Genomic DNA, 22,348 nt, shown 5'->3' on the forward strand with positions numbered 1-22,348 from the left:
TGAATGTGTGAATTTCCCTCTCCACATTCTATCTAAAATCTGCCTCCAAATCTATGAGTGCTGCAGTTTTCTTCACTGACTCCTATGAAGACAAGGTGGAATGTGCACCGATGTTCCAGGTTTCTTAATCTTAGTTTCTGCCTATACCCTGCACATTTTTCGATAGGGAACCTGGGTGACTTTACAGGTCCAAAGTAGGCTAATGAGCCTCATGCAGTGCAAAACAGTAGCTAATGCATTTAGGAGCTCTGGGTTGGTGGGCCTCAAATGCTTCATTGTCCAATGTGTTGCTTTTTCACACAGCTCCTGCTCCAGCTCTGAATGGTAGATATTTAACATATGTTGAGGGGCGTTTTCGATATGATGTCTAAATCCAACTTTGGACATTTTGCTGAAAATGCCCAAACATCAAGTAGTGAAAATGCCCATTTTCAAACCAGAAAAACGTCTTTTTTTTCTTTGAAAATGACCATTTCCTAGATGTTGTTACACTTATAGGCTCATTTTCAAAGCACTTAGCCTCCCAAAGTTCCATAGAAACCTATGGAACTTAGCCTCCCAAAGTGCTTTGAAATATGCCTCTTAGTATGTATATCTTTATGGACCATTTTCCAAAAAAAAAAAAAAAAAAAAAAAAAAACAGTCCCAAGCGAAAAACACACAAAATCAAGCCATTGGGGTAGGAGGAGCCGCTTTCCTAGTGGGGTACTGCAGTAGACTTCACATAAAAGGTCCTAGGGGCACATCTTACCATTACCCCCTTATATTGTATGATGAGCCCTTCAAAATCCATGAAAAAAAACTACTGTACTCAACTATACACCACTACAATAGCCCTTATGGCTGCAGGTGTCACCTATATGTGGGTACAGTAGTTTTGGGGTTTTTTGGTGGGGGGGGGGGGGGGGGGGCTGACACTTTCCACCATAAGTGTAATAGAATGGATAATGGGGGCTACCTTCTCTACAGTGCACTGCATCCACCACTAGGCCCAGATCCTGCCCTTGACATGCCCCCTTGTGACATGAATGCACTTCTGACGGACTTCATAGAAAAACATCTAAAAATTGTTTTTGCAAATATCAATTTAGATGTTTTTGTGAGAAAAACGTCCAAATGCAGATTTATGCCACTTTTTGGAAGTTTTTCTCTTTAGAAAATGAGCCCCATCCTCGAATATAAACCAAGATTTTCTGGCCAAAAATTGCATCTTAGTTTATATTCAAGCCTTCCTATGGTGTCCAGCATTTCTCCCCTCCCCTGTGACATTCCTCCATTCCCTTCCCCTCCCCTCCCCATGCTGTCCCTCCTCTGCCACCCCTCACTGAACCAAAAGAGAACCCACTTCCTCCTTCCCTCCCTAAACTGAGGAAGCCCCCAAGCCTACCGTATAATCCTGGTGGTCTAGGAGAGTTGGGGCAGAAGCAATTGCTCCTGCACCTGCGATCTTCCTCTGTAAAAATGGCTGCTGTGACTTCCAGTGGCAGTCTTGCAAGATTGCCACTAGAGATCATGGCAACCATTTTGGGACTGGAGCCGGAATGGGCAGGACTGCTGCTGGAAGTCACAGCAACTACTTTGTCTGAGGAAGACAGTATGGACAGTTGTGAGTGAGGATCACTCCTGCATCAACTCTCCACTAGACCATCAAGACTACACGGTAGGCTTGGGGGGATGGGTCTGAGATGGAGGCTTTCTCAGTTCAGATACCATGGGAGAGGAGAAAATAGTTAACATTTTCCCTTTTTTAAGGGGAAAAATGTTATTTTGGTTAATATTCAAGTATATATTGTAACTAGACGGTCTATTTTTTTTTTTTTTTACAGTTATTCATCTCTGTCTCCTTTATAGCCTCAAATCAGATTAACAGAGGCTGGAAAGGAAATAACCTGCCCACCTTTTCCACTTAGCAGAATAATTTATGCTATACAGGGTGATAAGGTACAAAACACTAATATTCCACCTTCATCTCATAAATCCGAGAGACTCACCTAAGGGTCCCTCGCAGCTGTCCACTTTTAACCATCAGCTGTGCTCCCTGTTTGTAACCCTGATTAAAGCCTTCCTGAAGTGAAGCCTCCTTTCCAGCATCTACTCCATCTCTGTAGCCTTCCTGTAATTCAGATCACAGAAGATGGCATTAATGCTTTCTGTAGTGTTTACACAGAATAACAAACTTTTGATCCAGTCCATGGAGTATTGTGAGGTGGTACTATATAACTTTGTAAGTCTAAGTGCTTTGCATCTTGTATTGTCTGCATTTTTATTCTTTCTAACCCAACATATGTTGAAAAGAAATTATACATAAACAGTCAAGAAATTTCCAGTTGGTAGCCCAGAGTTTAGAACAATTGAAACCGGACTATTGTAATAGTTTGTATCTTGGTGTCTCAAACACACAGTGTAAAGCGCTCCAAGTACTGCAACGTTCTGCAGAGCATTTATTTTTTTGGGCCAAGTCATTTTGATCAGGTTTCTATTTCTGTGAGCTCGCTACACCGGTTCCCTGTTTTGTACTGGGTGCATTTTCAGCTTTTGGTCCTTATTTTTAAGGCTTTGAATGGGATGGCACCTGATTATTTTAGACCAGTGCTGTAGTTTTCTGTACCTCAGCATTTATTGAGATCAGGAAATATATGGCAGATTGTGTAGGGTTACCATATTTGCAGAGACAAAAAAAAGAGGCCACAAAAAATAAAAATGGTTGCTACTTTTGCTAAGGAAATATTTAATCATAGCAAATGTGTGAATGGCTTTTAGTTAATAAACACACATCAAACAGAGATTGACTTACAAACTTCCGGATTTGAGTTTGACCGAGTCTGAGCCCAAGCGTATTTATCAAAAGAGCGGATATCCCTCAACAACTTTGGCTGCATCACATGTAAAAAATGTATGTGAAAATCCTGTGATGTAGCACAACCCACCGATCCATTACATGGCTGCTGGATGACATCACAGTGTTTTAGACTCACTAAGGGGTTCTTTTATAAAGCTGTGGTAGAAAGTGGCCTTAGCGAGCCCTTACGTGGGTCTTTCCCACGCACTAAGACCATTTTTACTACAGCTGATTTTCTATTTTCAGAATTAATGGCCACGTGCTAATGTGCACCACCTATTTTGTAGGTGGTAAGGGCTCATGCACTAATGTTAATATATGGCTGTGTAGATGTGCTGATTGATTAATACAGAAATGCTCACTCTCCATCCCCTCTGCCAAAAATAAAAATATTTGTGCACATTTGGAACTTACTATGGGGACGCTTTAGCGTGCCCCATGGTAAGTCCTTTTAAACCCCAATAAGAACATGCTAATGCTTATACCACGTGCTTAGTAAAAGGACCCAGATGTAATACTTGGTTTTTTTTTCTTTTTTTGAGGGGGTGGAGGGCACGAACATGAGTTAATGACAGAAACTGTGCATGTATTTGGTTGTGTGTGTGTGTGTGTGGGGGGGGGGGGGGGGGGTTGGGGGTCTGCTTAAAGAATAAAATGCTTGAATTGAAAAAAAAAAGTGCTTGCCGGGGATAATACGAATGGTTATTGCTGAAGCCAAGAAGTGAGCATATTTAAGATTTTCTAGCAGCATGAGCCACTCCAGATGTTTCTAAGGGATCTTAATTAAACATCCCTGAATCTTTCATCCATAAGGGCATCAGTAGCAGGCTCAGGAGATTAATTAAACTCATCATGCAAACTGAAACGTTTTAAGAAAGCCAAGGCCAAACTGGGAAACATAAAGACCTGCACCAGTGCGCTTCCCAGTCGTGCACAGAAGGAAAGAACGGCATCTTTCTCCCTACCTAGATCTACACAAGCGAGTCTAGTTTGTATGAAGCAAGGAAGTTAGATAAAACAGCAGATGAAGTGATGGCAAAACATTGAAGCCAATTAGGTCAATTTCTGTTTCCCCTTCCCCGCACAGGCATCATCAAAGTACACTCAAAACAAAGTAAAAAAAAAAAAAACAACAACCCTATGAGCTGATGCATCCACGTTGTCATTCTTTATTGCTAGTAGCATTTTAATTTAATCTCACTTATATTTTCAAACATGCCAGCTTGTGCAGTATATGGATGTACAAAGAGGAAGTATAATAGTAACTTTTCCTAGGTAGAGTAGTAATTTACTACTACTACTACTACTACTATTTAGCATTTCTATAGCGCTACAAGGCATACAAGGCATATTTGTTATAAAATCGTAATCAGTGTGTCATTTGGAGGGGCTGGTAATAAGGACCCTAGAACTGTTATATTCGTGCAGAGATTTTTTTTTTCTCCTGGTAAGGGGCCACTAAAACAGATATCATGTTATGAGAATCAGCTGCTCAACATTTGAGTTTCCATCTATTTATTTACATATTTATGACATTTATATCACACATTAAACATGAATTAGGTTGAAATTTCCCGTGCCTACATCAAAAGAAAAAGATGGCATGTGAGAACTTGCTCCTTTTGTTTTGTGAATTGCAGTAGTATATTACAAAAATGCACTTGATATTTTTTATTACTACTGTTTAAAAAACAGATATTGAACAAGGGCAGAGCTATCTTCATGCAGAAATCCAGAGTCAGTCTAAATGTGCCAACATTGTCCAGTTCAGCACACTGCCATCAAGTTCATACAAAGTTAATTATGTTCAGTAGAAAATAAGGGTCCTGTTTACTAAGGTGCACTAGCATTTTTAGCGCATGCTAATGCTAGAGACACCCATATATTCCTATGGTGTCTTTAGCATTAGCGTGTGCTAAATTTTAGCGCACACTAAAAATGGTAGCGTGTCTATAGCACAGCTTAGTAAACAGGGCCCTTAATCTGTTGGCTCAGGCTGCTCGCTACATGAATAGTCCATCATTATTGCTACCACATATTACATATTACGGGCATTTGCTTTAAACTTTGATTGTTTTAATTTGTTTATCCAGACCTTGCATGCACATGGTTTTGCTTTTTAAACCCAAGGGTGAATCCTAAGGGTGATTGAACGATTAGGTATAAACTGTGTTTCTGAGTTTAGTTGTTTTGGACTGCTTTGGGTCCTGCTGATCTGTACATCTGCTGTCTGGAATTTTGGAAGATGGAAATAAGAAAATAAAAACTAAATTTTGGATGTACACTGTAGAAGTTGTTTACTTTTGCAATGTGATGGATGCTTGTTCTGGTGTGTGCATGTGATAATCTTTAAAATAACTGCCTATACTTATGGCTATGATTTCTGAACATGTGGCATTATTAAAGGACAGACTTTTAAATGCCCAGTTGGGTATATATGCTAATCTCAACTTTGTTAAATGTTTCAGACATATCCATCTATTTGTTCCTATGATATAATTGAATTATATTATTCTGTCTCACTGTATTTTGAAATGTAAGCCACATTGAACCAGACTTTGCTTGGGCTAATATGTGATATAAATATAAATAAATAAAAACTTTATCCTCCACATTTTAAGACACTGCCTGTCCAGCTGGATGGTGATGGCACAAGGAAAGCAAGTTTGGTCCAGTGAAGACTAACTTAAAATAGCCTGTTTCTTAGCTGGGCTCTAGTATTACAATATTGAAAATGTGATCATACCATGCCTCTGTGGTCATGTTCCACTAATAAGTTAAACAAATAATTGGATTTCTTGAAAGGATTATATAAACTTTGGAACACAAACATACATACTTGTTTATTCAATATCACAATTCCTCATGTACAGTCACAAAGGAATGTTATAGGGTGGATGTGCTCACAATGAGCTCCTTTTATTATTGACCAGATAGATATAAGAGTTTTCATTTTTGGCACAGTATAAGTCATCACAAGAACAAAATATAAGAAAACCAATGGACTACATTAGGGGTTTATAGCCCATTAAGTTATTTTTAAACAAAAGAGATCTGAATGAAACAAAATACTGTATTTTTATTTTGACTTAGAAAAGCACTTGCCCCTGAAACATGTTCAAAAAACAGAATAAAATATTTGTGTATCTAAAAGATAAACTTCTACAAAACAGATGAAGATGTGATTCCATGTGCCCCAATGAAAGAAGAGTTTAATTCTACTTCCATTTAATTTCAATATATTCCATAATTTTTATAACACCAGGCTTTCCAAGGCAGGTTACAACCACAGTTACTACTACTACTTAGCATTTCTATAGCGCTGCCAGGGTTACGCAGCGCTGTACAAGTTTAAAATGAAGCCATCAGGAAACAGGATATCCTCACTGAAATTTGGCCATCTGTATTGTATACAACAGTGTAGACAAATGAACACAAAATACCGAGTTTATAATTGCTGTTTCTACCAGCTAGAATAATTTTTGAAGCTATTTTAGTGATATTCAATTATTTCATGATATTTATATCTACACATGGGACACTTTCAAATCTCTATATATAAAAGGCACCACCAACCTACGTTCTAAATGAAGCCTCCAGCCGGAAGTGTGAAGGGGGAGAGATATCCGGTTTCCCCATGAATGTCTGCCCCGCCCTAGCTCTCTCTGTAACACAAACAGTGAAGGAAAACACAGCAAAGCACGAAATCAAATCGCTCTCTCTGTAACAGTGAAGGCCTCAGAGGGGGGAGGAGAGAGAGGGCAGAAGCCCTCACTATCTCTGTAACACAAACACAAGAAACTTAACACTGAAGGATTCGACTCCCAGGGGGGAGGGGACAGACAGCACAGGGGAAGGGAGAGAGGGCAGAGGGCAGGGACACACACACACTCCCACATGCACACAGAAGAAAACCTTGCTAGCCCCCGTTTCATTTGCATCAGAAACGGGGCTTTTTTACTAGTTTATTATTAAAAAGCTGTCCAATAAGTACAAAAAAAAAAATATATATATATATATATATTTTTTTTGTCCTCCACTTTTTAAGGCACTGCATATCCAACTGAAACAGCTTTAGACTTGTTACAGATGGACCACGCACAGGTAGTCCCTTATTTCTAATAATCTTTTGTTCTCCGAAGACAAGCAGGCTGATATTCTCACAAGTGGGTGACATCACGTCGGCCCCGGAGTATTTTAAAGCAAAATCTAAAAATCTCTTTAACGGCGTTCCGTCACACGAGCGATCGCACCGCGCATTTGCGCACACATCTTCCCGCTCGCCGTGCGGACACGCCCCTCAGTTCTTCTTTTTCCGCGTCTGAGGAGACACGGAGTTCGTTAGTGCTTCGTGTTTTCTTCAGGTCCTCGGAGTTAAATCTCTTTTTTATTTTACCCTTTTGGGTGTTATTTTTTTCATGTACTTTCTCATGGCAGGCTCATTATGGCTTACATATACAGGTACTTTTTGTACCTGGGGCAAGGAAAGATTAAGTAATTGCCAGAGTCACAAGGGGCTGTGCCTGAAATGAGAATCAAAACTTATAGGTATTTCTTTTTTCTTATTAAAGAAGAGTGTGCTGGTAAATTGTTATCTGTGGGCTCTCTCTCGCCAGCAAAGTAAAAGAGAATTTAGGAGGCCAAGCCCACTTTTTAGGATCCATTTGTTAAAGTCCCAAAATTCTTAAAAGCTTAACAAATGGCTCTCGAGAGCTGTGAGAGCCTGCTCCAGCACACCACTGACTTTAAACCTTGTACCCGCTGCAACCGGATGCATCGAGTGAGTGTCCACCCGCCTCGGCGCCTCCTGCTTTGCAGGTCATTCGGGCACATCGGCGGACATGTCTTGGGCCGGATCATCTCCGTGAGAAGTGCAAGTAGTGTCTCAAAATGACTAGACGTATGCTACTTGCCAGGGATGCCCAAAGGAGATCAAATTTTGAGTCCAATAGAGACCGATGCACGCTGGGTACAGTGATGCATCGAGTGGGTCTCCACCTGCCTCGGCGCCTCCTGCTTTGCAGGTCATTCGGGCGCATCGGCGGACGTCAGTACCATCGGTGCCCAGAGCTTTGCTCCCTCTGTTATGGAGGTATCCTGGCATCTGACTTCGGTCAGTGCCGAGAGTGTTGCTCCCTCTGTTATGAAGGTATCCTGGCATCGGACGTCGGTACCATCGGTACCATGGGTACCATCGGTACCAGATGTCATGGGTACCATCGGTACCGGGTATCATGGGTACCATCGGTACCAGGTATCATGGGTACCATGGGTACCAGGTATAATCGGTACCATCGGTACCAGGTATAAGGTACCAGGTACCATCAGTACCATGGGTACCATTGGTACCTGGTATCATGGGTACCATCGGTACCAGGTATCATGGGTACCATCGGTACCAGATGTCATGGGTACCATCGGTACCATGGGTACCATCGGTACCAGGTATCGTGGGTATCATGGGTATCATCGGTACCAGATATCATGACTATCATCGGTACCAGGTACCATCAGTACCATGGGTACCATTGGTACCAGGTATCATGAGTACCATCGGTACCGGGTATCATGGGTACCATCGGCACCGTCGGTGCCATGGGTACTATCGGTACCATCGGTCTCATCTCTGTTATGGACACGCAAGTCATCTGGCAGTCTGGTATCGATTCCCCAGCATTTCCAGATTCTGCCCTCGGCTTCGGTACCATGGGTACCATCGGGTGTCATTGGTGCTAGCGCCTCCTGCGGCATCTAGCTTTTCACCTGGGATTAGATCTCCTTCACCGATGCTGCCTCCGGTATTGGTGTTCGCAGCCTACTGGGTCGATTCTCCTTCACTGGAGTCGTCTGGAGAGTCAATTTCTCGACCCCGTCGTAGAGGTTACCGCGCCTCCATGTCGGACGGGTTTGGATCTGAGCTGCTCTGTTTGAGTTGTTAGCTCAATTCAATGATGGCTCATCTGATGAACCCCAAATAAGTTCTGCAGCCCCAACTGCCCAAACCGACTGTCGCGTCGGCTATCCTGCTGAAGGCAGTAGTGAGATGTGAATGTGTGGACTGATGACCACGCCGCAGCCTTGCAGATCTCTTCAATAGTGACTGATCTTAGATGAGCCACCGACTCAGCCATGGCTCTAATTTTGTGAGGTGAAGGTCATGGGGTTTTCTCTGCTGAGAATTCTCTAGATCTTCTATCTGTCTCGACATTACAGTGGAGATTGTGAATCAGCCCAAGGCCTCAGATGCTTGAGGTCCTGGACTATCCATCTTCACCTAAGTCTTCTACCACAAGAAGACTGAATCCCAGTATCGGATCCACGAGGAACCCAGTTTCATTAGGCCTCAGTTACCTCATGATTCCGCGGTGGTGGATTCTGCTCTCAGAACATATAGGAGTTCTAAAAACTTGCCCCCGGGGCCAGAGCATACATCCTTAGCCTCTTTTGGGAGAAAGGCATACCAGGCTGGCATGATCGCGTCCAAAATCGAGTCCTGCCAGATCTTTATGAGCATTCCCACCGGAGTAAGCTAAACCTTTTCACCAGGTGGTCGCAGGTTCCTGTCCAGGGGCATTTTCGACACTTGTAATGTAACATCTAGATTTCTGCTCTGGGTATAGTGATGCGCAGACTCTCATGACTGCGTGCCTCTCACCTGGAAGAGGGGACTCAGCAGAAAATTGTAGATATTTTGTGCATACACTTCCTCATCTCGGAAGTTCTTTAAAGGGAAGAGAAGTTTTCCTTGTGCCTTAAGGGATCGTACGTATACTCCTGCTTCTCGACAGCTGGTTCAGGCTATGCCACAGCACGCTCTTTCTAGTCAACGGCGTGCACCTAATCAGGCCCCTGCAGCTACTCCGCAAAAACCAGGGACGGGTTTTTGACTGGCTCCAATTCAGCATAGCCACCATTTTAAAAAAAAATGTCCGTACCGGCCAGTCTGCCTGTCCTTTAGCTTCCATCACAAGTGGGTACTTGCAGAGGAACTCTCCGCCTTTCTCAGCGCCAATGCAGTCGAGCCCGTTCCACCAGGGCAAGAAGGGTTGAGATTCTATTCCAGGTGCTTCCTTGTGGGTTGCTTCCCATCATAGACATAAGGGGCCTAAACAGATATTTGGTTCAGGATGCTTTCCCTGGGCATCCTTCTTCCCATACTTCAGGAAAACGATTGGCTATGCTCTCTGGACTTACAGGATACTTATACCCAGTTTGCGTCCAGAGTATGTTTTCCTAGTGCCTGGCTGTTGTTGCAGCGTCTCTTCATGGACTGGGAGTGCATGTTCCCTTATCCCAATGATTGCCCGTCTCAACAGATTACAGCTCAGTAAATATTGAGACTTCTAGGCACATGGCTTCCACAGTTCAAGTAACTCCTGTGTTTTATCACATTTTGCATAGGTTTGGGGTTGTTTTTCACTGCACTATTTAACTCCACTGCTAACAGAAACCTTGCTGATCATTGGTTCACACTCAGTGCTCTCCCTCTGGCAACTCTACCTTGCCCGTTGGAAACACCACGGTACTTGCAACTACTCCTGTACTTGCAACTACTCCAGCAGCCTACACAACGCCCCAACAGAACACCACATTAACACGTCTATTTGGAAGTACATCCCTCCACACAATCAAAAGGATCAGTTCCATTGCCACCAGTAATACCACCCCCTTGGCAGACACACCTGCCGCGACAGACTTTTCGGCTGGCAATCTTACAGTGCCAATTGAAAATTCTGCGACTACTCCTGTCCTCACTGATTCTCCTATTCTGCATCCTACAAGTGTTCCCAATAATAACAGTAGCTCGGACCATATTATCCCCATTTCTACAACTACTTTTGAGGATAATATTACCTTGCCTGAACTGCGACCCACCCCTCCTCCTTATCCTCGGGTGCCTAATAGTGACGTTCCTCCTCCCACGAATACTACCTTAACCACTCCAGATATCAAAGTCCCAGCTACACGCCCTCCCAGATAGCATTGCCGGTTCATTACCTTCAGAAGGTTTCCCACTTAGTCCAACACCCCTATTAATTGTTACAAGCCCCCATATGAGCCAGATTGACCCCCTGCATAGTTTGCCTGGATATTGGGATCCAGCGCCCGACGATTGTATTCTTTGGGATCCCAATTACAGATATCATTTGTTGTGTGAGCCATTATTACACGCCTCAGGTCCTGGACCCGCCAGAATTGTACAATATCTTGCCTCAATACTTCACAACGCAGTGACAGTAAAGGTTGCTCGAGGTACTCTTCCATTTATTAGACCTCAGACAGGTGAAGAAGTTATCTTTTGGATTGTCACTTATAAGCTCTATTGTACGGATTGGTTGCCTTGGCTTTTCGTTAGAAAAGTCGGGAACAGACTTCTTGAGAAGTATTGCATTTCACCAGACGGCAAAGGTTCATTTGCCGCAGTCCATTTACACCCGTGACATATCAATATATGTCCCATAGAAGACTAAATAACCAGCGTTCACCGCCACAAACAGTCCCTTCCCTTGAATCCCCACCGCTGTCACCTTTCGATTTAGGAGATTCAATAGTCCCTGAACCCCCGAACCACTTTTCAGATCCTCGAGGATTGAGATATCCCCACTGGGACCCAGCTCCAGAAGACGATCCCAGTTGGGATCCTTTCACCCGGTATCATACGTTGTGTGAACCCTTACTTGAGAGTTGGACGTTTGGCCCCAGCCGAATTGTTATTCATATCCTGGAATTGTTTGGAGGACGTTTAGGTTTACAAGTAGAGCAGACTGAAGTGCCCCTAGTGAGACCAGAAACTGGTGAAGTAGTAGATTTTTGGTTAATCACATACGCTGTGCTTAACACCGATTGGATACCTTTTCTACTCATTAGAGAGGTAGGATTAGGACCTTTGGAAGTTTTCGCCCTTTTTGAAATAAGTAGTTCCACCGAAAAAGGAGCTATTAGAATTTACCCCCCTTATACAAGTGACCCCTAATGATATATCAAGCCTTGGTGTATTTTGGAATAGTGATTGTTGTAATTGCAGCTCTTGCCAAAACCCTAGGATTAATTTTGTTACTTACTTTAGTGATTAGCCGTCAATTGCCATTCTTACAGTCCTGATACAGTGTTTAATCATGAAAACTACCAACATGATGTGCCTAGTCCTCCTGCTGTGTGTGTTCACCATGCCCATTGTACAAGGAACACAGAGTTTAGAAAGTTTTCTGCAGAAAATAATACCCAACTACAAAATAACACTCCCATGGCACATTTACACATGACATCCGCTCAGTGCATCCTAACTTCCCAGTGGTATCAAGTTCAGGGTATCTAGAGGATGTGACCCAACTGTTCACCAGTTTTCGGAATTCCCTTCAGAGGTGGTCAATTCTCTCCATTTTGATTCTGGGGCGTCCCGTCCAACTTCCTCAGCCACAAAAGCTGCTGACGAAGGTTGCATCCCTCCTGGGGTCGGCAATCCAACCAAATTATTCTAATTCAACCAAACAATCGGGTTGCGATGTACTCGATAACAAAGGGGTACTGGATCTTGCCCTCTGAGTCAGGATGTCATGCAGATGTAGCGGTGGGCCCGCCAACGCGGCATGTTTTCTCCAAGCCACTTATCTAGTTGGCGTAAACAGCAGTCTGGCCGACAGGCTGAGCAGAATAATGCTACAGTCATGGTTGTTGAGCATGGATGTAGCTCGAAAGATCTTCCGGGAGTGAGACCCCCTCAGTGGATCTTTTTGCCACTTAGTCCAATCACAAAGTCCCTCAGTTCTGTTCCAGGCTGCAGGTTCATGACAGGCTAGCATCGGATGCCTCTCTCCTTCTTTGGGGGACAGGCTTTCTGTATGCGTATCCTCCCATACCTCTGGTGGAACAGTCTTTGCTGATTCTCAAGCAAGATTGTGGAGCCATGATTCTGATCGCTCCCTTCTAGCCGCGTCAGATATGGTTCCCTCTTCTTCTGGAGTTGGAATGTTTTCCACTTCTCTTTACGCAGAACGAGGGGGCACTTCTACATCCCAACCTCCAATCTCTGGTTCACACGGTCTGGATGTTGAGAGTGTGAATTTCGTTGAGTCTTCCAGAGAGTGTCTCCCGAGTCTTGCTTGCTTCCAGAAAAGATTCCACGAAGAGGTGTTATTCTTTTTCATGGAAGAGGTTTGCCGTCTGGTGTGACAGCAAGGCCCCAGATCCTGCCTCTTGTCTTTTACAGACCTTGCTTGAGTTCTTTCTACACCTGTCTGAGTCTGGTCTCAAGACCAACTCTGTCAGTGTTCATCTTCGTACAATAAGTGCTTATCAACGTGTAGAAGGTCAGCCTTTAGCTGTCCACTTCATGAGAGGTTTACTTCTCCCCCAATATTGAGAGAATTCCTTGTATGTGTCTAGGGGGGGCATTTCTGTTGGGCTCTTATGCTTCGATCAAAGCCCCTATCAATCCTTCTCCAGTATCTTGGGGTCTCAATGTCGTTTTCATCCAGCTGCTGAAAGCTCAATTCGGGCCACTGGATTCCTGCCATCTGAAGTATTGGACCTGGATGGTCATTTTCCTTGGTGGCTGCTCCTTCAACTCATAAGGTCGGTGAGCTTCAGACTCTAGTAGCTCAAGCGCCTTACCTTGCTTTTCATATTAACAGAGTAGTTCTCCGCATGCAGCCAAAGTTCTTACTGGCGGTGGTATTGGAGTACCATCTGATCCAGTCAATTGTCTTGCCAACATTCTTTCTCCCTCATCTTACAAGCCCTGGCGAAAGCAAGCTGCGCACTTTTTACGTGGAGCGGACGAGCCCCCTCAGGTAGTCCGCCCAGTTGTTTATTTCTTTTAATGCCAATAGAGAGGAGTTGCTGTCGGAAACCGCACCATTTCTTCTTGGCTAGCAGACTGCATTTCCTTCGTTTTTGTCCAAGCTGGACTGACTCTAGAGGGCCATGTCATGGCTCACAAAATTAGAGCCATGGCTGAGTCGGTGGCTCATCTAAGATCAGTCACTATTGAAGAGATCTGCAAGGCTGCGGCGTGGTCATCAGTCCACACATTCACATCTCACTACTGCCTTCAGCAGGATAGCCGACGCGACAGTCGGTTTGGGCAGTCGGGGCTGCAGAACTTATTTGGGGTTTAGGATCCAACTCCAACCCTCCTAAGCCCATTTTTGTTCTGTTCCAGGCTACACTCATTTAGATGTTTCTTCTTTTCAGGTCAATTTTTATTCTGGCCTCGCCGTTGCGAGACTCAATTGACCACTGTTTGTTGTGTTGTGTAACCCTGGAAGCTAGGGATACCCCACTTGTGAGAATATCAGCCTTCTTGTTTTCGGAGAAAGAGTAGTTACTTACCTGTAACAGGTGTTCTCCGAGGACAGCAGGCTGCATATTCTCACAAACCCTCCCACCTCCCCTTTTGGAGTTGTCTCCTTCATCTTTTGGATTTAACTGAGGGGCGTGTCCGCATGGCGAGCGGGAAGATGTGTGCGCACATGCGCGGTGCGATCGTTCGCGTGACGGAACGCCGTTAAAGAGATTTTTAGATTTTGCTTTAAAATCCTCCGGGGCCAATGTGACGTCACCCACTTGTGAGAATATGCAGCCTGCTGTCCTCGGAGAACACCTGTTACAGGTAAGTAACTACTCTCTATTGTTTTGGGTGTACTAAAACGGCGGCAAGCTCCGCCTACTGGCTTCAGCTCATACACTGCACTAGATAGTTTCACTTCGTCTCCTGTTTTATCCAACCCCCCTAGGCATGAAGTATCAACATTCCTAAATTAAACTTTGCCTAATCCCGTCCAAATGCATTTCGTGCACATAATGTCACCGATACACCCAGACGAGGGCATAGGAACAGCCCAATAAAACCTCCTTTCAGTCCTTTGGGAACAGCTTCCCGAATGCTCGACGGCGCAACACAGGGAGAGCGGGACACAGACATCTGGGGTACGGGGCGGGACTTCCGGCGCCGTTTACCTTGGCGCGTTGTTCCATGACGTTCGTCCATTCTCGCTGCGCTACCTGTAACTCGTTCGCTTCCTCATCGAACACCTCGTCCCTGCACGTGCCTATCCCGGCAGCACCAACCCAAGCCATGGTGGATGCAGCAGCCAGTAGCGGCGGAAAACCGTACGGAGCACAGGAGGGAGAGACAGCTGGAGTGATGCCTTGCTTTGCTGTTGTCACTTTCCTAATTCCTATAGGTCTACTCTTGACTCCTCCTGCTGCAGGGAGGGGAGGGGTGGGCTTGGAGGCGGGTGAGATATAGACAGAGTCCAGCCAGCCCACTCCCTGCCTCTCCTCCTTGGTTACTACGTCACAGGGGCCCACTGTTGAAGACTTACAGTGGCTGTGGTGCTGCTGATACAATAACAGGCCTCGTTGTACGATCAATGAATCCAAAACATGAACCACTTCTTCCCTATTCACCCTAAGATTGCATGGCAGCCACAAAAATACGCATTCGAACCCTGTGCCTGCAGCCAATCAGATGTTTCTGAGAGTTCAGCCCCGCCCCGGGACAACGCTGTCGCTAGGCAGGAAAATGATGGAGTGAAGCTTGCAACGCTCAAGGGGTATGTTGAAAAGTTTGTAAAAGAGCTCTGTGTCGGCTGCTGGTACTTCTTTTCAAAGTATAAATCGGCATCCCCCCCCCCCCAACTACCTTCCAGTTCAGTATTTCCATTTCCTCCAGAGAGAAGTAGGGGAGATTCAGGTACACTTGGTGACATCTCCTTAAGGATAGTGGATGTCAGAGCTGTTCACTAACAGAGGATTTTGGCTTATGGGCACTGGCAGGAGTTCCTCTGCTTGGTGCAGCTTGTTTCTGGCTTCTTAAAGCGGACACGTGCTATAATATCCAGAGAGTATAACTTCAGTACATCAGCACACACCAGAAGTCTCTTTTCTTTCTCTGAAAAGTAATTTTATTGGATAAATGTAGCTAATTTACTCACCTTTCATAGATTCTCAGAAGTTGTTGCCCCAAGGCAAGAGACATTGTAGTTTTGAAAACTGGGGGTGGAGGTGGAAATTTGAAGAGAAAGAAGCTTTATGGCAGAGTTGTTAGAGGAAGCTCAGGAAGATTGTTCAGAGTTGTGTAATATTGCCAGGTAAAAAGGCAAGTTCACGGAAGCAGAAAGCTGCACCTGAGTAGGACAGAGTGACCAAGAAGAACACACACTAGGCCACAGGGTGAGGTAAAGGGACCAATAGGGACAGAGCCTGAGATCAGGTTGCAGAGGAGGTCATAGAGGGCAGGATTTGATTGGAGAGAAAGGTCATACATATCCTTGCTGACCCATCAGAGCAAAGAGATAGAGATCATCAGGAAGTAACAGCAGATAAACAACTCAAACAAACTGGGCTGAGAGAAAGAGGACGTCTTTGCAAGAAAAATGAGCACTTGTAGCAAACCTTATACAAACAAGCAGAGGTGGCTGCAGTATATATGAGACACTACATTATGCACAATGCATTGCTCATGTATCAGAACAGGAAGTGACTACATCACTAAAATCTTAAGGGGAGTGTCATTAAAGGTATTGAACATTTTAGAGCTATGCTGTAAAAACTAGTATAAGGCTGTTGGTGCTGGGGGCAGAATACAGCTGTTTCTGCTTATCTCAGCTTTACCTTCTGTTCCTAGGCAGTCGTGCTCTCTCCTTCTTACACTCTATCTAGGCCTGGCTACTCCGCACACTTGACTACAGTAAAAAAAAAAAGTGAAATGAAAGATAGTCTCTTATATTTATTTATTTATTTGTGACATTTCAAGCCCACATTATTCCAAAAATTCTTGAGTTCAATGTGAGGAAATCTGAGGAAAGTATTTATTTCTTGAAAGGGCCCACAGAACACACCATTATCTCAGCCTACACCCTGTGCTCAGAACCTGTTAGCAGGGCTCCTCAGTCAATGTTGTGGACTTTGTTCCCTATGCCTTCACAGCCAGCCCTGGATCACTCTGGCACTACTCCTCTGAACTCCATCTAGAACATCATTGGGCACCCTACCCTTCAGTGTATTCCTCGCCCAGCTATTGCCCTGAGTCAATGCACTCCGACTCTCCAGATGTATAGTCCAATCACAAGAATGATGTGGGCTCCTGGCGTGTGGCCCAGCTCTTTCCATAGCGGACAGAAGAATACTTGAACCTTTGCTTCCTATCAAAAAATCTCCAGAGTGCTGGAACTGATGCCAGTTCTGAACTAGGAAACAAGTGTGATTTCTTCACCATACTCAAGTCATGTTGGACACCCACTAAAGAAGTCCTCGCTCTCCCAGTTCACCAAATCCTCCAGGATCTGTAGCTGACAAATTGGCTTATGGTCAGAAGCAGAGATACACAGAGCATAAGCAAAATGCATCCTCTCGACTTACCATTAGGGCTGTACCAAATATTCGTATTCAATTCAGCCCTGAATAATGCCTCAAATACATTATTTGTGATTTAAATTTCAATATGAATAACCAGGGCTCTGGCAAGCAAGCAGTCACATCTGAATAGTGGGTTCCTGAGGATCATCTCCACAGGATACCAACTGAACTTCACTCAAAACCCACCCAGTTAGTGTTTTCTACCCTCAGCGAACACCCTCCACATTACATTCCCATTCTGACTGCGCTCAACAATACAGTCAAACAAGTGCCCATCCACCAACATAGCACAGGGTTTTATTCCAATTTCTTCCTCATCCCCAAGAAGACAAAGGGACTCAGACCTATACTTGACTTTCAGGTACTCAACCACAAGTAAGAAAAATTCAGGATGACTACCCTTGTTAATATTTTGCAATTTCTTGAGATCAATGACTAACTAGCCTCCCTCAACCTCAAGGAAACTTCCTTAGCGTCCCTCTGGACCGGCCCAGAATTGGACTGATGGGTTGTGTACGCCTTCCAGCAGGTGGAGACTGAGAAAAAAGTTGTGACTCTAGCCAGCCAATAAGAGCCCTTGCCAGCTAGAGAAAGATCCAGTAATCTCAGTCTCCAGCAGGTGGAAGGTGGTGAGCCCTTCAGTCTCAGTCTTTTCTATACTTTTTTCTCTTTTGGTTAACTTTTTAAGTGTTGATATGCTTTTTGTAGTCTTTTTTTGTATGATCAGATTCATGCGCTAGAAGCTGAATGGGAATATAAGAGCATAACTGGTTGTCTTTCTTGGACAGACAGTAGGTCCATCACGCTCAGAGTCCCGCCTCCAATAGTAGCCACTTCTGCTCCCAGGCAGTCCATTGAATATCTGGGTTTTGGTTTAGACACTTAGTGCTGATTTTTGCAGCACTATCCAGTTAATTCTCTTTGATTTCTGATTCCTTTGGGGGGTTTTCCCCAACAAGTCGCCTACCAGTAAGGTTCTGTATTGACGCAATTTCAGGTGTTATAGCATTTTGGCATACCTCTGTTTTTATATGTCTTACTGCTGTCACACGCATGCTAATTAGTACTCCTGCTCACAGCAATGAAGTTGTGCAGGTTTAGTCTCTTCTCCCTGTTGGCGCTTCTTGATGGGCCCAGACTTCTTCGGCTCAGTGGGTCTTGGAGAGTATTCAAGTAGGGTACGCGTGATTCGCTCTCCCTTTGCTGGTGGTTTTCCGCAGAATCTCCTTACCGGGTGGCAGCAAATTCCGGGGCCGTCAGAGCTTCTCTCTGCAGGGTTCTGCATTTTCAAACCATTTCTCCTGTCTCTTGGGAGGATCAGTGTCAGATCTTTACTCCATTTGTTTTCTAGTTCACAAGAAAGAGGGTTCTTTCCGTCCAATTTTAGATCTCTAGGCGGATAAGCTAGACCTTTAGGTGCTCTCTTATCGATTGATACCTTTATGGCTCGTTTATTATTTTAGTGCAGTCAGGGGAGTTTCTGACCTCTCTCGATCTTACAGAGGCCTACTTTCACATTCCTTTCGTCCTGCACACCAACGTTTACTTTGTTCTTTTTGTTTTGCAGGGCTAGTCCACCATTTTCAGATGGCGTCTGTTCCTCGTGCCTTTTCTAATGTCAGAGTAGTTGTGGTGGCGGTTCTCTCAACGGAGCCCATTGTAGTGTATCTTTATTCGGACGATTGGTTGCTGGTACAGTCCTTGCAGTCCCTAGGTTGGGTAGGCGATGTACAGAAAAGCAGTCAATGTGCAGAAAAGCAGTCGTCTTCTTTCTCAGTTCATTGAGTATTTCGGGGTCAGGTTTGACACAAGGCAGGTTCGCATGCTTTTCTGTCGGCCCCAGTCACCAGGTTGCAGACTCAAATTTGTCATTTTGGGCTGATTTCCAACCCGCCAGCAGTAGGTTCTCTACAGGTTTTGGTAGCGATCTAGGCGGTGACTGGACCTGGACTCAAGTGACGTATTGTCAGCTCACTCTTGGTCGAGGTGGATTTCAAGGCTTGCTTTACAAGAGATCAGTCAGTCTCGTCGGCAGAGGGTTGTCTGCTGCCTTTAGAAGCTATTTGTAAGGCAGCGTCTTGGTCGTCTCTGCATTCTTTTTTCTGAGCATTACCGTTTGGACGTTCTCGGTCGTTGTCAAGTTGTTTTAGATCACGCATTGGTCCCTCCCATATTTTCACTGCTTTCATACTTACCATCAGTCACATTCTGGGCCGGTCCGGAGGGACGCTAAGGAAGGGTAAATTAGACCTTACCTGCTAATTTGCTTTCCTTTAGTCCCTCCGGACCCGCCCAGATCCCTCCCTTCAGATATCGGTGTTTGTTTGGAGCGGTGTTGTTAGTTTCTTGATCTATATAGTAAAACAAAAAAACAAAAAAAAAAGAAGAAAAATCTTTCTGAAATGTTCTCTATGAAGGACCATGATATGTTTGAAGGCACTCACCCGTTGTTGGCAATGTGCCGGTGGCTGCTCAGGTTTTTGGATGCACAGGTTCTGTGTTTTTACTATGGTTTTCCTTCTGCTTTGGTACTTTATTACTGGATCTTTCTCTAGCTGGCAAGGGCTCTTATTGGCTGGCTAGAATCACAACTTTTTTCTCAGTCTCCACCTGCTGGAAGGCGTACACAACCCATCAGTCACATTCTGAGCCGGTCCGGAGGGACTAAAGGAAAGCAAATTAGCAGGTAAGGTCTAATTTACCCTTATAACTACATCCCCATTCACACTAGCCACTTGATAAAAGCTTTTACCACTTTTGGAAATGCAATCAAGCTGTTTGTGGAAGAAAGTCTGAACATTCCAGGTAATGTTCACTCTCTTCCTTTGTTCCAGATTCGACTACTGGAAGGTTGTTCTTTGCAGTAGACAGAAAATCAAAGAAGTCTTCACCTCTAGTAGCAGTCTTTTCCTTGGAAACTCACTGTAACTCCTTTGCAAATGGAACTACACCACTAGCTCTGACTTCAATCTCTGTTGCAGCCACAGCACAAATGAGCAGCTGTATCTTCTTATTAGAGAGCTGCACAGGAATGGAAGAAATTGCCATGGGATTCCCATGGGAATGTAGTCAAAATCTCTTGGAGCACCAGAATGTGTCTGGGAACATAAGGAGAGAGACAGTTGGAGTGCTAGAATGAGGCTTGGAATGCCCAGAGAGGCAACTGGAACACTAGACTGAGGCTTGGAACACTCATTGGTTGAATAGTGAATGCCATCCAAAAAACATCAGGAGGCTGTTTGGATTGGGAGGAAACAGAGGGCTGTGTGCAAGTAAATAACAGTGTTGACTCCTGCGGGTACGGGTGTGGATGGAGGGGAGTAATTGTAGGGATAGGTGTGGATGGAATGAATCTTAGAGGGTATGGGTGGGCTTGGGTTAGATTCCATTGGGGATGGGCGGGAATGGGTGAAATTTCTGTCCTCATGCAACTCATTTCATTTTTGTTCTGGTAGATATTGCAACTTGATCTTCGGAACAAGTTGCAAGTCATCTTTGAATACTGGACCAAACTTTGAAGCAATTCCTTTTGTCAGAGTTGTGATTAGTGGCTACGTTGTCTTTCCAAGTTGACATCATCAGCCAATCCCTGTAATTTTGATCAGATTCCCATTATTGTGGGGATTACACGTCCAATACAGCAGTTATTTTCAACTTGAAGAATATCAATTGCGGCTCACAGTGGCTTCATGACACTGACATAGTTCCTCAGCAACACCATCTTAGTGTCAGTCATCAGTTCTAGTCCTATATTTTGTGGATGCTGTCATGTCTTCTCCACTCCAATTGTAACTAGTCGACTGATGGTTCAGAAATCTGAAACCTACCTTGTTCAGGTTGGATTGAGGAATGTAAGACCAGTCACCTCTTCAACAACATTTGCATGTTTGGTACTTCAGTTGACTACGTTGCCAATGGCCCTGTCAAACATTTTGTGGAAAGCTTTTCGTGCTTCACAGCTCTTGCTTTAACAGCACAGATGTGGAAAGTCTCCATTAAGGAGGTGGTAGAGACACAAATGATGATGGAATTCAAAAAGGCGTGGGATGAACAAAGAGGATCTCTAATTATTTTATTTATTTATTTGTTGCATTTGTATCCCACATTTCTCACCTTTTTGCAGGCTCAATGTGGCTTACATAAAGCTGTAGTGGCAATCGCCATTTACAGAATGAGAAATACAAGGTATTATAAGGTTTAGGGTACAAACAGTATTAAGATAAAGTAAGTGTATAAACAGTTCATAGTAGGTGTAAGAGAGTTCACTTAGTGACAAAGTAATTGAAGTAAACAAGTATAAAGAGTTCAATGTTATCGTGTTCTGGTAGAGTTTTGAAGTCAGGTCATTTATGAAGGATCATTATGATAAGTCTTTTCGAACAGGTTGGTCTTTAGTAATTTCCGGAAGGCTATCAAGTCGTACATTGTTTTTATGGCATTTGGAAGTGCATTCCATAGTTGTGTGCTGATGTAGGTGAAGCTAGATGCATATATTGATTTATATTTAAGTCCTTTACAACTGGGGTAATGGAGGTTCAAGAATGTACGTGATGATCTTTTTGTATTTCTGGTTGGTAAGTCTATTAGGTCTGACATATATAACGGGGCTTCGCCATGAATAATTTTATGAACCAGGGTACAGACTTTGAACATAATTCGTTCTTTTAGTGGAAGCCAATGCAGTTTTTCTCTAAGGGGTTTGGTGCTTTCATATTTCGCTTTTCCAAATATGAGTCTGGCTGCAGTATTTTGGGCAGTTTGGAGTTTCTTAATGACTTGTTCTTTGCATCCAGCGTAGATGGAATTGCAGTAATCCAAGTGGCTTAACACCAATGATTGCACCAGTCTGCGGAATATTTCCCTAGGGAAGAAAGGTTTTACTCTTCTGAGTTTCCACATTGCATGGAACATTTTCTTTGTTACATTTTTCGTGTGATTTTTTAGTGTAAGATTTCGATCAATTGTAACTCCCAAAAGTTTCAGACTGTCCGAGACAGGGAGGGTGTGGACTGGGGTATTTATAGTGGTGTATTTGAGCTTGTAATATTGCGATGAAAGTATAAGACATTGTGTTTTTTCTGCGTTGAGCTTTAGTTGAAATGCATCCGCCTAAGAATTCATTATTTGAAAGCTGTTATTGATTTCATT

At 44.0% G+C, this 22,348-nt stretch overlaps 1 protein-coding gene and 1 long non-coding RNA gene across 3 annotated transcripts in view; one reads left to right on the forward strand and one right to left on the reverse strand.

The window, feature by feature from the left end:
* YAE1 (YAE1 maturation factor of ABCE1) overlaps window positions 1–15,566 on the reverse strand; it is a 30,139-nt gene extending 14,573 nt beyond the window's left edge. Inside the window, exons 1-2 of one of the 2 annotated variants that reach the window (XM_030193890.1) lie at window positions 15,486–15,566; window positions 1,992–2,113 (exon numbers count right to left, since the gene is read on the reverse strand). In XM_030193890.1, coding sequence (XP_030049750.1) covers window positions 1,992–2,113; window positions 15,486–15,506 — 143 coding nt within the window. In that variant the 5' untranslated portion in view covers window positions 15,507–15,566. Of the gene's footprint in view, window positions 1–1,991; window positions 2,114–14,797; window positions 15,336–15,485 lie in introns of those variants that run through there. The other variant, XM_030193889.1, reaches the window with a different exon arrangement.
* The window catches only part of LOC115463421, a 28,246-nt gene continuing 21,227 nt past the window's right edge, over window positions 15,330–22,348 (forward strand). The window contains exon 1 of the long non-coding RNA XR_003941031.1: window positions 15,330–15,396. This is a non-coding gene — a long non-coding RNA (uncharacterized LOC115463421). The remainder of the gene's footprint in view (window positions 15,397–22,348) is intronic.

This window comes from Microcaecilia unicolor, chromosome 2, assembly GCF_901765095.1.
Source record: "Microcaecilia unicolor chromosome 2, aMicUni1.1, whole genome shotgun sequence".
Taxonomy (NCBI): Eukaryota; Metazoa; Chordata; class Amphibia; order Gymnophiona; family Siphonopidae; genus Microcaecilia; species Microcaecilia unicolor.